General features: G+C 44.6%; 1 protein-coding gene across 33 annotated transcripts in view; it reads right to left on the bottom strand.

Moving 5' to 3' along the window:
- Positions 1–13448, bottom strand: part of DIS3L2 (DIS3 like 3'-5' exoribonuclease 2) — a 344241-nt gene that overhangs the window by 66964 nt on the left and 263829 nt on the right. For all 33 annotated transcript variants that reach the window (XR_011540208.1, XM_070620166.1, XM_070620179.1 and 30 more), the window contains one exon: positions 10406–10639. Coding sequence is in view for 32 of the 33 variants with exons in the window: in XM_070620166.1 (XP_070476267.1) it covers positions 10406–10639 (234 nt within the window). In the remaining variant the exon portion in view is untranslated. The remainder of the gene's footprint in view (positions 1–10405; positions 10640–13448) is intronic.

Raw genomic sequence — 13448 nt, 5'->3', positions numbered from 1 at the left:
ACAGGTGACAGGTAGGGGCTGGCCTTGTGGCCTTGTTGTTAAGTTCGCGTGCTCTGCTTCAGAGGCCCAGGTTTTCGCAGGTTAGGATCCTGGGTGTAGACATGGCACCGCTCATCAGGCCATGCTGAGACAGCATCCCACATGCCACAACTAGAAGGACCCACAACTAAAAATACACAACTATGTACTGGGGGGCTTTGGGGAGAAGGAAAAATAAAAAATTAAATAAAACAAAAAAAAGACAGGAAACAGGTAGAGATTAAGTGCCGGGGAGCCTAAAGTGGGAGGAATGGATGGCCTGGCCAATGCAAGCTTCTCTGCAGCAGGATTTGGAATTTTAATCTTCCGGTTCTGGGAAACCAAGAAAGGTTTATAGGAGCAGGGACAGGGCTTTCCCCTTCTATAACAAATGAGCCTGGATATAGGCAAGAAGAAAGAACCAGGAGGCAAGTGAAAAGCTTCTAGAAGTAGGGTAGGAGCCAAGTTTACTTTCTAAAGTTATATAAAAAGCCGTCTTCAGAGTTCTGTTGAGGATCTGTACTGGCCATTATGACCAAAAGCAGAAGCATCAGCTACTGGTCCTCACCAGCAGCCACTGCACTGGAGGGCCCCTAGTAGCGACAGTCACACCAGGACCATCCCTGCAGTACCCAGTCTGGTAGAGGGCACACTTCTCTCTCCATTCCTTGCTACTTTCTGCTCCCTCTAATCACTCCAATCAGAGATTCTTTTTATAATATTAACTTCTGAGCTGTTCCAAACGCTTGAACCCACTCAAGCTGCCTTCTCTAATCCAAACTTTATTGGTAATAGATGGAATATTTTGACCTCAGTCAGACTTGCATGTCTCTTTCTCAGTGGGTTCAGAACTCAGAGGAAGGGCAGCATGATGGAATGCATGCCCTGAATCTGAATCCACCTGAAGGGTGGGCATTCGACTCCTTTCAGCTCCCCTTCACGGATCATGTCCTCCACTTTCATCACCGGGTGATTCAGGGCTTCACTTCCCAAGCTAGCTTTCTTTCCCTAAGCCCACCTACCTAATAACCATCGGGTTTGGTATCTCTTCAGGCCTGAGTCAACTGACTATGCCCAGTTGAGTCAACTGACTAGACTCCTCCTACCGGAGTTTCCTGTGAGTATACAGAGTTCTTCTCAAATTCACCATGCAACTTTAGGGTAGAAAGTTTGTCTTCCACTGCCTGAGGCTTCTTCACAGGAGCACTATGAAGAGTATTTGTAACACAACATGAAGTCAAGAAATATCTATCCACTGAGGGTGAGAGATCACGTCTGAGTCTGTATTTTTAACAACTTGCAGAATAATACTACCCATATTCCTTCTAATTTCTCAAAACTATGAGTAAACAACTATGTGTCATGCCTAAAGGAAGGGCGAACACAAGAAAAGTTTAGGGTTATAATAACAAGCTGCTCAGCAAAGTTACTCTGACACTTAATGATATATGTTAGTTTTTATGCGCATGTTAACAGCCACACATAATGGCTGTAATTAGTGTTACCTATATACAACTAGGTCAAGTTTTCAGGTCTGTCTCCTGTTCATGCCTTGGGATGCATAAATTTGGATTGTTTTCCCTGGTTCCATATGAAGCTAAAGTGTGATAACTAAATCAATCCCTCTTTGTCTCAAAGGAGAGATTTCAATACCCTATGCCTGGGAATTCCTGGGCTCCCACGTTCTCCCCGAAGCAGGAGGCTCCAGCTGCTCCACTCTCCTCCACAGAGGCCATCCTACATAACCTGGTGCTGAATGGCTCTAAAGAGCACAGATTCTTGGCTGTGGACTTATGTGTAAATGAGATAGACAAATCTGAATGAAAAATCTGCTAATATGATTATTATGAAACTAGTAACCGGGGGAAAATCTGACAGGGTAATAAATATTCTTTAAGCTTCACTGATTCTAGAACTACTTTCATGGACGAAGTAACGCACTGTCTGTCGACATTTAAACAGAAGCCCTGAATTTCTAGTAGAAGCCTTCCTATACTGTTTATCACTACCCTAAAGGAAGCATAGCAATTCCTATGGTAGCACAGGTGACAAAGAGTGACTCTGTTCTCTTTGGTCTTAATTCAATTGCATTTTCTTATAATTATTCATGTCAGGCCAACTCACACAATGCCTAAAGGCTATGATACACAGCAGGTAAGAGCAACAAAAAAGGCCAGTAAGTTACAAATGTTCTCCGAGGATCAACAGTCCTCAGTACCATTTCAAATACAATGGGTTTCTTTATTGATTCTAATGAGCAGAAAGGACTTCAATTTGGGGCAGGAGATCACTCTCCAGTCTCACTGTTAGCAAAAGTTTATCAAGATCTTTCAACCACCTCTCTCAGTCATTTTAAACATTAGGACCCTTAGGAGCATGTTTCATAATGGCTAACGCAAATAGGAAGTGTCTATGGTGTAACACATTGAACAACATGAACGATGAAGGAGTAATCCAAGACCGCAGTCACTGGAACATTTCAGGAGACCCAGACACGACTTTGAGAGACAGAGAAAGAGAGGGAGAGAGACAGACAGACAGACACACCCACCATGCAGGCAGAAAACTCCTGACAGGTATTTCCATCATAGGTTCTCTTATCCACAGGCTACTAGAAAGAATATAAATTGGTTCAACCTTTCTGGAAGGGAACGTGGCAATGTTTCAAGGTTCTTAAATATGTCTATCTCTCTGACTCTACCATCACAGTTCCAGGACTGTCCTAAGGAAATAATGAGAGATCAGGGTAAAGATTTATGAACACAGATGGCTATGGCACCTCTACCTATGGCACTATTATTTATAGTATCAAAACATCAGAATCTAAATATCCACAATCTGGATGTGGTTAAACGTTTAAGAGCATATTCATATGTGGTATATTACATAGACATTATACTGTCTTAGAATGTTGAATGATGTGGGGAAAAACTCATTATGTAATATTAAAAAGGAAAATATAAAAATTATATGTACGTTATAGTAACCACTCCTCCCTCCTGCCATGAAGTGGTAGGAGGGAAATTCATAAGGAATTATAACAAACCAAAATATTAATAGTGGTTATTTCTCAGTGATAGGATTACAGGTGATTTTGATTTCTTCTTTATACTCCTGTATTTTCTAAATTTGCTAACATTAGTATATATTTATATATATTTATATACTTTTATGTAAGTATAAGAATATACTTCTGCTTTTATAATCTGATTTAAAGCTTCCTTTCTAAGGAAAAAGTGGGGATCGGGGGCCCTAACTAAGAATTGGGGCAGGAGGAAGTATTTCTCACCCTCTTGTCTATCTAGGAACATGTGGCTGCTCATTCTAGAGCCCTCCTCACTAGAGCTCATTCCTATACAGCTTAAGGACCACAGAGATGCTGTTGGCTCTCAAATGGTTAGTGCCAGGTGAGCCCTCCCAACTGACTTCCAGACCTCTATGCCCACATGCTTATTCCACATCTCTACCTATTCTGTGTCCAGCTGGCCCCTCAAACTCAACAGACCCTAAACGGAAGTCATCATCTTTCTTCTCAACTTTCCTATCCTATGGTGTTTCCTGGGCAGTACGTGCGACTGCATCAACCCAGGTATCTAAACCTGAAACCTGATTCCTCGTTCTCCCTCAATACCCGCCCCTTGCCCTTCTACATCTAAGCAAGACAGTTCATTTGTCAGAGCTTGCCAATTTTCCTTCCTTTTTTGCATCTGTAATTTTCTCTTTCCCACAGTCTCTACCTCAGCTCTGCCCTTGTCATTTCTTTCTTGGAATATAAGCTTCCTTTATTTTGTTCTCTTTTAGTCTAGTCTCCATACCAGAGCCAGTAAGTTCTCTCTAAAACATAGTTCTGATTATGTCTTTCTGTATGTGAAATCATTCCATGGCTCCCCTAGCTGATTCCTGCAGACTTCAGGGCCTAGCCTCTGCCTCCTTCTCTAGCTACTCCCTTTGCACTATGCCACATAACCTGGAACAATCTGATGTTGCCTAAATCTGCCATCTCTTGCCCCTTCCATGCCTGCACCAGGAGTTTGTCTGAAACGCCCTCCCTTGCCTTTGGAGCCTGGCTAGGCCCTCAAGTACCCACCCCCTTTTTTTTTTCGGTGAGGAAGATTGGCCCTGAGTTAACATCTGTTGCCAATCTTCCTCGTTTTGCTTGAGGAAGACTGTCCCTGAGCTAACATCTGTGCCAATCTTCCTCTGTTTTTGTATGTGGGATGCCACCACAGCTTGGCTTGATGAGTGGTGTGTAGGTGCAAGCCTGGGATCTGAACCCACAAACCCCAGGCTGCTGAAGCAGAGTGTGCAAACTTAACCACCATGCCCCTACCCCTCAAGTCTTTCAAAAGCTCTAGTGTACACACTGCCCCTGCTGGGAAATCTTCCCTGATCCCCTGAGGCCCAGCCAGTCCTCTCCAACACAGTTTCACTGCACTCTGGGAAAGCCCTGCCACAGCACTTCTAATTTTCTGTGTAGTCTGCTGGCTCCTTCACTACACTATAAACTTAAGAACTGGGACTGAGTCTTATTCCTTCATCCCTCATTTCCAGCACCTAGCACATACTAGGTACCCAATAAATGCTTTCTGAAGACATGCTGAATGAAGGCCTCTGTGACTAAGAAAACAGAGACCAATTCTACAGACATATCCAACCACCTAGTCAGCACTCTGTGCTCAAGTGATGACACAAATAATAAGACCAAGCAAGAGCCAGATAGGATGATTATGCCCGTCCTTACGTTGCACCAAATATCATACTGTACAAAAATTAAACCGCAGAGAGCTGGAATGCTCATTTCTTGAAAACAACTGCATTGGAGAGAACGAACAGAAACATTCTTAACTATAATTTTTAAATGCACAACTCAACAAAACATATTGCTACGTACAGCAACAGGGGTGGGGTAGGGGGAGAAACCCTACACAGCTTCCTTAGAGCCGTGTTTTGCTACGAGCAGCCCCACTACGGTGCACACCACGAGATGGCAGAGCCAGCATCTCCGCAAGTGGGCTTGAGCCGGGGTACATAGGACGAGAGCTGACTGTGAAGAGGCTGCCAAGCTTGCAGAGGTGGGAAATTAGAAGTACTGCTCTTTTTGCCTCAGGCTCATTAAAGCTGCCTGACTGTGAGTAGGGTTAGGGAACTGCTGCTAGACTGATTCACTCCTCTGCTTCCAGGCTCCAGCTGGACCTGCTACGCATGGAACTAATCAAAGGAATAATTTACTTAATTGCATGAAGCCATCCCGAGAGCTAACTTAGCACAACTGTTCTCTATTACCCAGCCCGATTCCCCAGTGCAGAAATGATAAGCTGCTACAAGCTGACTGGGATAGAGCTGAAGTTCATTTAAGCGGGGGTAGCAAACTATGGGCCACAGGTCAAATCTGGCCCTCCACCTGCTTTTGTATGGCCTAAGAGCTAAGGATAGTTTTTACATTTTTAAATGATCGAAAAGTAATCAAAGGAAGAATACTATTTTGTGACATGAAAATTTTATGAAATTCAAATTTCAATATCTTTCTAGCCTTATTGGAACACAGCCACATTCGTTTGTCTGTCTCTGGGTGGTTTAACACTACTACAACAGAAGAGTTGAGTGGTTGAGACAGTGACCATATGGCCCACAAAGCCTAAAGTATTTACTGTCTGGCCCTTTACAGAAAGTCTGCTGACCCCTAACTTAAAGGCTGGGCTAGGCCAATGTCATCCATAATAGCATTTCACAGCAACTTGTGTCCCAAGGTATTTAAAAATTCTTTCCACTAACAAGTTTATCTTTACAATCAAGTCCACTCAAAGAAACTGCCTGAAGTTTGGGCTTGAAAACTGTGCCAGGTGAGATTCAAATAAGGTGCATATAAGAATTTAGTAAAGGCTCCTCTAGTTTGGAGGAATTTGCCTAAGAAGATGGAAATATCAAATTTTCTTCACTACAACATTCTCTTAAATTCAGAAAGTCAGTGGCTCAGTAGGAGCCATTCACATCCCCTGACCTCCTTGGGGGGACCCCAGGAGTGGCAGTTTCCTGCAGGCCATCATGCTTGTCTCTCCAGAAGTCCTCACAGAGTGGCCTCTCTCTAAGTGCTATCACCTGACTGAGCTAAGTGGGGCTGGAGAGAAAGTCCCAGAAAGGTGTAGGTGTAGTTTCCTGAAAACAATCAATATTCCCTAGCATGTTTTGTTTTGGGGTTCTGTTTAGCACCCCACTATTCTCCCTTCCTATCCTTTCTGAAAGCCATGGCTAAAACACAACTCCAAAGGAGCGAGGCACTGTCGTCATATCATAGTCAGTGTCCTCTTCATCCCTAGAAGGGAGGCTGCCTGGGAGCTGGCTTTGAGCCCGGGAGTGCCAGGGAGCTCTGCGCACTCCCAAGGCCTGTCAGGAGGTCTGAGTGACAAAACAAGAACCAAAACAAGGAGTGAGGGCTTCTTACACTTCCCTTTCCCCAGAGCTCAAGATCTGCAAATGATTATAAGCCATTATGATTACTTTTACTACAAACACAAAAAAGTCTGGGCTTCCTTTACAGGAGTCTCCTTTTAAGAAATAGGAGTGACATACATTATAATAAATAAAATAAAATAAGCATCTGTGTTAAATTCTAGAATTAACACGGCAGCAGAAAACATGATGATGGAAGAAACCATCTGGAAGGGATATCATTCAACTCATCCAATCAAAAAGCACAAATAACACATGTGGCACCTACACGTGCTTTCTGGGCAGTGAAACAGAAGAGCATCATTTCGCTGAGCTAGAACCCTTTAGAACTAGGTTCGAGCTTGAGGTAAAAGAGAAACTTGGAGCAGGTAATCTGACCTCGAATGCAGTGCTTCCCAATCTGTTTCACTTCACAGCACATACAGAACTTGCTAGTACTTGATAGCACACTAGGGTAAGCAGATAGGACTGCTAGCAGGAGTCCCCAGGGGCCTGGAGCCAGCCTGAGGGCTGAGGATGCACTGTCTCAGCCAAAGGCGAGGCAGCTCTGGTCTAAGCTGTTGACTGCAATCACCCAGTGGTCAAACTGCTCTGTATTTCTGCCGTCACTGTGATCTCCGAACCAGCTGGTCCTTCACTCAACAAATAGGCATCATACTAGCGTCCTCCACCTCACTCATTCTGAAGGTCATCATGGAAACTGATTTCTTGGAAAGACGAAACTTCTGGTTTAGCAGATTTATTCTGCACTCAAGGGCATACTGTGTGATGGATGGTATCCCCTTTCAGAGAGGCCTCTCACAGAGCTTCCCTGAGGCTAGTGTAAAAGGACATATTTTGGGGCACTGCCACCAAAAATGTGGACATAGTGAATGGAGGCAAACAAAGCATCAGAGAGCAACTCTAGCAGCTACACCAAAAGCGCCAAGGAAAAATGGATTGTTGTGAGGGCAAATGCAGGCGGTACGCACAGAAGAACAAACGCGATGACTTCTGAATGGGGCCATCGGCTGATTTATAAAGGATCTTGCCAGTGGCCCTGGCTGTGGGAGACGGATGCGCTCCTCCTTCTAAAGCTGTGCTCCACACACTTGTTTTCTGGGGAACCCAAGGAATCAACTCCAAGGATGCAAATCCATTATTTTCAAACCTTAATTAACTGGAACCTACTTAGGACTTTTGAGGGTTTTTTCCTCACTTTGAAGGAGGAAAACTTTTCTCTTTTAAGTCAGCACGGTGTAAACCAAGGAAAAGAGAACAAAGTGTGAGCTATTTCTTGTACAGAAGCAACTCATTTACTCTTTGGGGCTTCGGCATTCTAATTTATAAATTGAGAGGGCCAAGGAGATTTAGATACCTCAGGTTATTTTCAGCAATAGAATTCTGATTTTACGACACGCCAACAGATCAGTATCCATCAATAACCCGTGATCACTCTTCTACCCTGACTACCATACCCCTCCTCATGTGAGCTGAGATCACTAAGTCTTTCACAGTTTCTAGAGTGCTTTGCATATTTAATTCAATTGACCTTTATAGCAATCTGATGGGCTAAGGTCTCTAAAATGTTATAACAGAAACCCTCTCATTTGATGTGCTTGAAGCGATGGTTAGTTATTCGAAGAAGCTAGCTAAAGAGAAGAATCATACAGAAGAGACAGATATATAACTAAACATTTGTTTTAACTTAATTTATATAAATGTACATCCATTCACTGTTTTTTTAAAAAATGTAAATCTTTTAAAAAAGAATATGTTAATTGGATTTCTATTTTTTTCTGAATAAACTACACTCATAATTCATTAACTATAATTTAGTTTTTGTTTCTTTAAAAGAGAGTGAGAACTTAGACATTGTAAAGCAATCTGGGTATAGAATTCTCCCTGAATTTTATGATTTTTTCCCCTACTCTTCTATAGTTGTCACAACCAGATAGCAGAATTTTTGAAGATTCATCCCCATCAAGTTTTTCCAAACAATTTAACTTATTTTTCACAGAAACAATAGCTGTCTGTTTTATGCTCTTATTTGATCAGTTTACCTAATAGTCAGTAAAACTGCATAATGATAAAACAACATGTACAAGTGGCATAACCAGGTTTGGGAATACATAGGGTTGACCCTGATACACACAATTCCCCTGGTGGGAACAGAGGTAGAAAGGAGCACTAGCCAGTGTGTGTAACATGCCATGGGCACTGACCACTGTGTCCTGCAGAAGGAATGATGAGCACTGGCTGAGATGATCATGGGGCATCCAGGCGACGAGTTCAAGAAGGCAGGTGGAGAGGCTTGTCTGGAGCCTGGGAAGGAGGGCAGGGCTAGAGAGACAGATTGTGGCATCATCAGCATCCAGTTGGTAGTTAAAATCCTATGAGTAGAGGAATTCATTCAGGAAGGGAGTGTGGATGGAGGAAAAAGAAAGAGGGTGGGGTAGACCCCCAGGGAATGCCAATCCTAAAGGGGTGAGCAGAGGAAGAGGCTTCTGTAAAGGGACCAGCAGGACATCACTGAAGATGTACGAAGGGAAGCAGAGAAGCAAGAGGTGAAGCTACAAAGGGTCAAATGCAGGACAGAAGACTAGGAAGCAAGAACTAAAAAGCATCCTTGGATTTGACAACCAGGCAGCCACTGGTGAGTGACAATGACAGCATGTTCACACCCCCCCAAAGGACTTCACTCAAGGAAGGAAAGAGATATTCTGTCATCTCCTATGCCTTTGGTCCTCTTCCACTGGCTTTGCTGTCTTCTTCAGCAGCCACTCTGCCTACTGTCTCCTTATCAGCATTCTTGAGCAGACTGCTCAGGCTGCCTGAGCCCAGGCAAGGGAAGGAGGAGCACGAGAGCTCCAGAAGACACCTTGACTCCCACAAGCACAGGCAGAACAGATTATCCACTCATCCCAAGAGCTGTTAACTTATTCCTAGGCCCAGGGCAGTAACCATTTACAATGTCCGCTGAGAAGCATTTGTGTTAAGTATATCACAAAAGGTGGGATGAAACGAAATCTTCGAGTAGAAAGTTTTAAAACAAGACTTTTGAGATCTCTCCAGGCTCAAAGGTTCAGAGAAAGAATTCTCTGTGAGGCTATGCTCTGCCAATGGTCTGATAAACAGCTCCCTCAGCCAGGCCTGTGGCCCAACTCATTTTTCAAACACCCAGAGGTTTCCCATAGCACACAGTGACCAGGGAAAGCCAGTTCTCTGGGGTTTGCGTAAGAAGCATAAATGAGAAGAAAAAAATTGCACGATACAGAACACAGGCTCTACTCTATAATGTCCTGACAAGTAATGAGGAAATAATTCCTGGATCTTAAGAGTTACCAAGTGTCAGACATGGTAATTCGACTGGGTTTGAGTGACAGCTGTCTGAGTCCCAGAAGGCCTGGCAGGGCCTCGAGTAGTCTCTACCATTCCAGGTCATCATTTTCTCCAATAGCCAACGTTCTACAGACTCCTCAGTTCTCTGCTTCTTCAGATAGTAATCTAGAATTTGTAAACACGTAACTCTTTCTGGAAGACAGAGATTAAGAAGCACTTTTTTTTAAGCCTCACAATCAGATACTGATTAACTGCCTTCTAAACTTCCATGTTTCCTGTTCCTGCCTCCATTAAGAGGGATTTGAGGTAGAAACTGAGGTGAGGATCAAATACTGGACACAGCCTTACCAGGGAAGACCAGCTAGGAGTTTTGGTCACAGAGTCGCCCACAGAGACACCACCCTTTTGCCCTGACTCACGTCATTAGGCCTCGTGAGCCTGTGGAGTTCGGGAGGCTGGGTGGGAGTTAGCTCCCGCCTGCCTCAGAGAACACTGTTTTAGTGCAGCGATTGTGGAAAGCAGGAGGGAAGGGCCCAAGACTGTCATGCTAAATCTCATGCATACTGGGTTCAGGCACAAGTCCAATCTGTTGGTTGCATTGAAAAAAAGGGTGACTGACCTGATCCAAACGCAGGGCGCCATCCACAAATCGCTGCTTGCGTAGCTCCTTTGCAATTCCGTGGAGATTCAAGACAGCCCGGTGTACCTCCTCACTGGTGTGCTCCGGGGAGATGGGGGGCAGCTCCTTCTCAGGGATTTTCTTAGTAGGGCTTTCAATCATGCTCTGTGCATGTTCATAGCTCAGTTTGGTGCAGGAGCGGATGATAGTCCGGCCAAACCATTCATCAAGGATCTGCAGAGATGAACAGGCTGTGAGGAGAATTTTTCTCAAGTTTTCCTTTCATGCAACCATTTATGCATACACATTCTACAGGGATTTACTGAGCACTGACTTTGCACTCAGAATGGTGTTAGGTTCTGGCTAGGCATACAGACCAATCAGATGCAGAAGCTACTGCCCTCAGGGAGCTTAGACTTAACAGGCAGTGGAGGCCGAGGGAAGGCCTCCATGCATGCGGTGGCACAGGCAAGGCCAAGAAGGAGACTTGAAGTGAAGGACCTGCTGGAGGCTTTTTCATCAATGAATGATGACAGATGGGGAATCTGTGGGCTTGGTAATGGATCAGATGTGGGATGAGGGAGAAGGGGGGGGGCCACTGACAGAAACAGAGAACACAGGTAGAGAAGCAGGATGGAGGCAGAAAGAGAAAACCACCTCCAACTTACTCTATTTGGGGCACTTATGTAGAAATAAAGGTCCAGAAGAGGGCTTCTCAAGCTCAGCACTATTGGACTAATTCTTTGTTGTTGGACGGGGGGCTGTCCTGTGCATTGTAAAATCTTTATTTATCAGTATCCTTGAATTCTACCTACTAAATGCCAGCAGCACCTCCCCTCAACCCTTGGAGCTGACAACCACAAATGTGTCCACACACTGCCAAACTTCCCCTGGGGGAAACTCGGTCCAGGATAAGACCCACTGGGCTCAAAGCAGATACACCCAAGTTTAGCGGTAGTGCTTGCTGAGTGGTAGAATTACTGTTGATCTGTATTTTATCCTTTCAATTTGTCTGTATTTTCTATGATGAGCATTTATTACTTTTAAAACAAAAATAAAACAAACAAAATATCTTGGGGACTCCTGAGTCTGAGATGCGAGGAGGAGATCCAGATGTGGGCATGTAGCAGGCAGTCGGGGTGTGGGCCTGGGGCACGGGGAGATGACTAGTCTGGAGGAGGGGAGCAGGCATCATCAACTGGAAAGTCCAAGGAAAAGAGTTGAAGCTGCATTCTCAACCACCTCCCCCATTTTAGGGAGCAAAAAGAGAAGCTGGAGATGAAAAACAAGAGAGCTCAAAGAGATAGGAGAAAAATCAGAAGCATCCACTGTTAGGAAAAGCAGGAGAAAAAGGCTTTAAGAAAGAGGTACACAAAAGCAACAACAGACACGTAGCACGTAGACAGGCACCATATATACACTTTCCATACTATACACACAACAACTATTTAATTCACATGGCAACCCTATGAGGTAAGTGTTTTATTATCCTCATTCTGCAAACGAGGAAACTAAGGCACAGCCACACTAAGTAATGTGCCCGGGGTCATACCGCTAGAGAATGGCAAAACCAGGAACTGAACCCGGGCAGTTGCGCCCCAGAGTCCGAGCTTTTAACCTCTAGCATATGTCAGATACCACTTGGACTCAAGGAGGATGAAAACAAAGAAAAAGTCTTCGCTTTTAGCATTTGCTTATTGGTGATCTTTAGGAAGCCTGTTTTAGGGGGAAAAATATGAGGGGGGGGGTACAGAGTCAAACTGCAAAGCTTTCAGGCTTGTGCTGTGAATAGATTACGAGATGCTGCCACGCCATAATGGTTCCTCTCACCAGGAGGGCAGCCAGAGCTCTGCCTTCCATCAGCCTGGCGTGCACACCCCATGTGCCATTCAAATAGCAACATCTTCTCTGCGTGTCATGATGTGAAAAAGTTTGGGGAGCTTTGGGTTCAGGATAGGTGGATGGCTAGCAGTGGAGGCAATGCATTGAGTGTGGATGTCTGCTTCCAGAAGGATGGCAGGACAGAGGATTGTGCTGTGTTCGCAGGGTGAAGGGAAGAAGCAAGTAAAAAGGAAGATTGAAGATACAAGAGAACGAAAGGCTCTCAGGCCAAGTAGAGGTCACCCATCCATGAGAGGAAGAGGGGCTTGGAGAGGAGGCAGGAAGGAAGGGGAGGCAAGAGGCAAGGGAGGTGATCTTGAAGGGAAGAAGAGGGAAATTGAAAGTGCTCATATCAGATAGCCCCAGTCTATAGAGTCAAGTGTAAGAAAAAGAATGGGGAGGAGTCTGGGGGAGGCTTCAGAGCATAAAGAAAGTGGAAATGCTCTGAGATCAATGCTGTGGGAAATAAGATTCATGAGCATGGAAAAGCCAGATGTGCTGAGCCACAGAGTGGGCTCGGGAGAAGGGAGGGAGCTCCAGTCAGTAGCAGAACCTTTCAGCCTGGGCTGGCAAACATTCCTCCTGCCTTCCTTTTCAGCAGCCAAACCGTTCAAACCCCAAGCTCAGAGACAATGCTTCCCGAAAGAAGGCCATCTGAAGGATCCATAGGTGTTTCCAGTGGGGAAAGGAGAGAGCCCAGTGCAGAGAAGCTGTCCATGTCGCAAAGCCTCTATGGAAAACAGCTTCTACCCTGGGAGCCTAGAGGCCCCTCTGATACACTCACCTTCCCTTGAAGGAAGAACCAATACCCTTAAGATGGCAGCTATGAAGCACAGAAGGAGAATGAATGGTAGCAACCACTTACATTTCTCTTTGATTCAGTGCAAAGAGTCTTATTATAAAGTGTCTTGGATCTGTAATATCAGACTTTAATTGTCTTAAAAAAAAATCCTCAAACTACACTTTTTGGATTATTTCAAGAACCATTCCTATCCAAAAACGCAAGTGAATCAAATATCTTGCTCATGACTCTTCTGCTGTGGCAAGCGGGTCCTGAATTTGGCTCTCAGGTGGTGTCTGTTTGTGTGTGCCGAATGCAGGAGAAACTGTAGAGCCAGCTCCAGGTATTGTCCAACAGTCCCGTGGGAAGTGGTGTGTGCAG

This window comes from Equus przewalskii, chromosome 5 (assembly GCF_037783145.1).
Source record: "Equus przewalskii isolate Varuska chromosome 5, EquPr2, whole genome shotgun sequence".
In the NCBI taxonomy this organism is placed as follows: Eukaryota; Metazoa; Chordata; class Mammalia; order Perissodactyla; family Equidae; genus Equus; species Equus przewalskii.
This window is presented reverse-complemented; position numbering and strand designations above follow the sequence as displayed.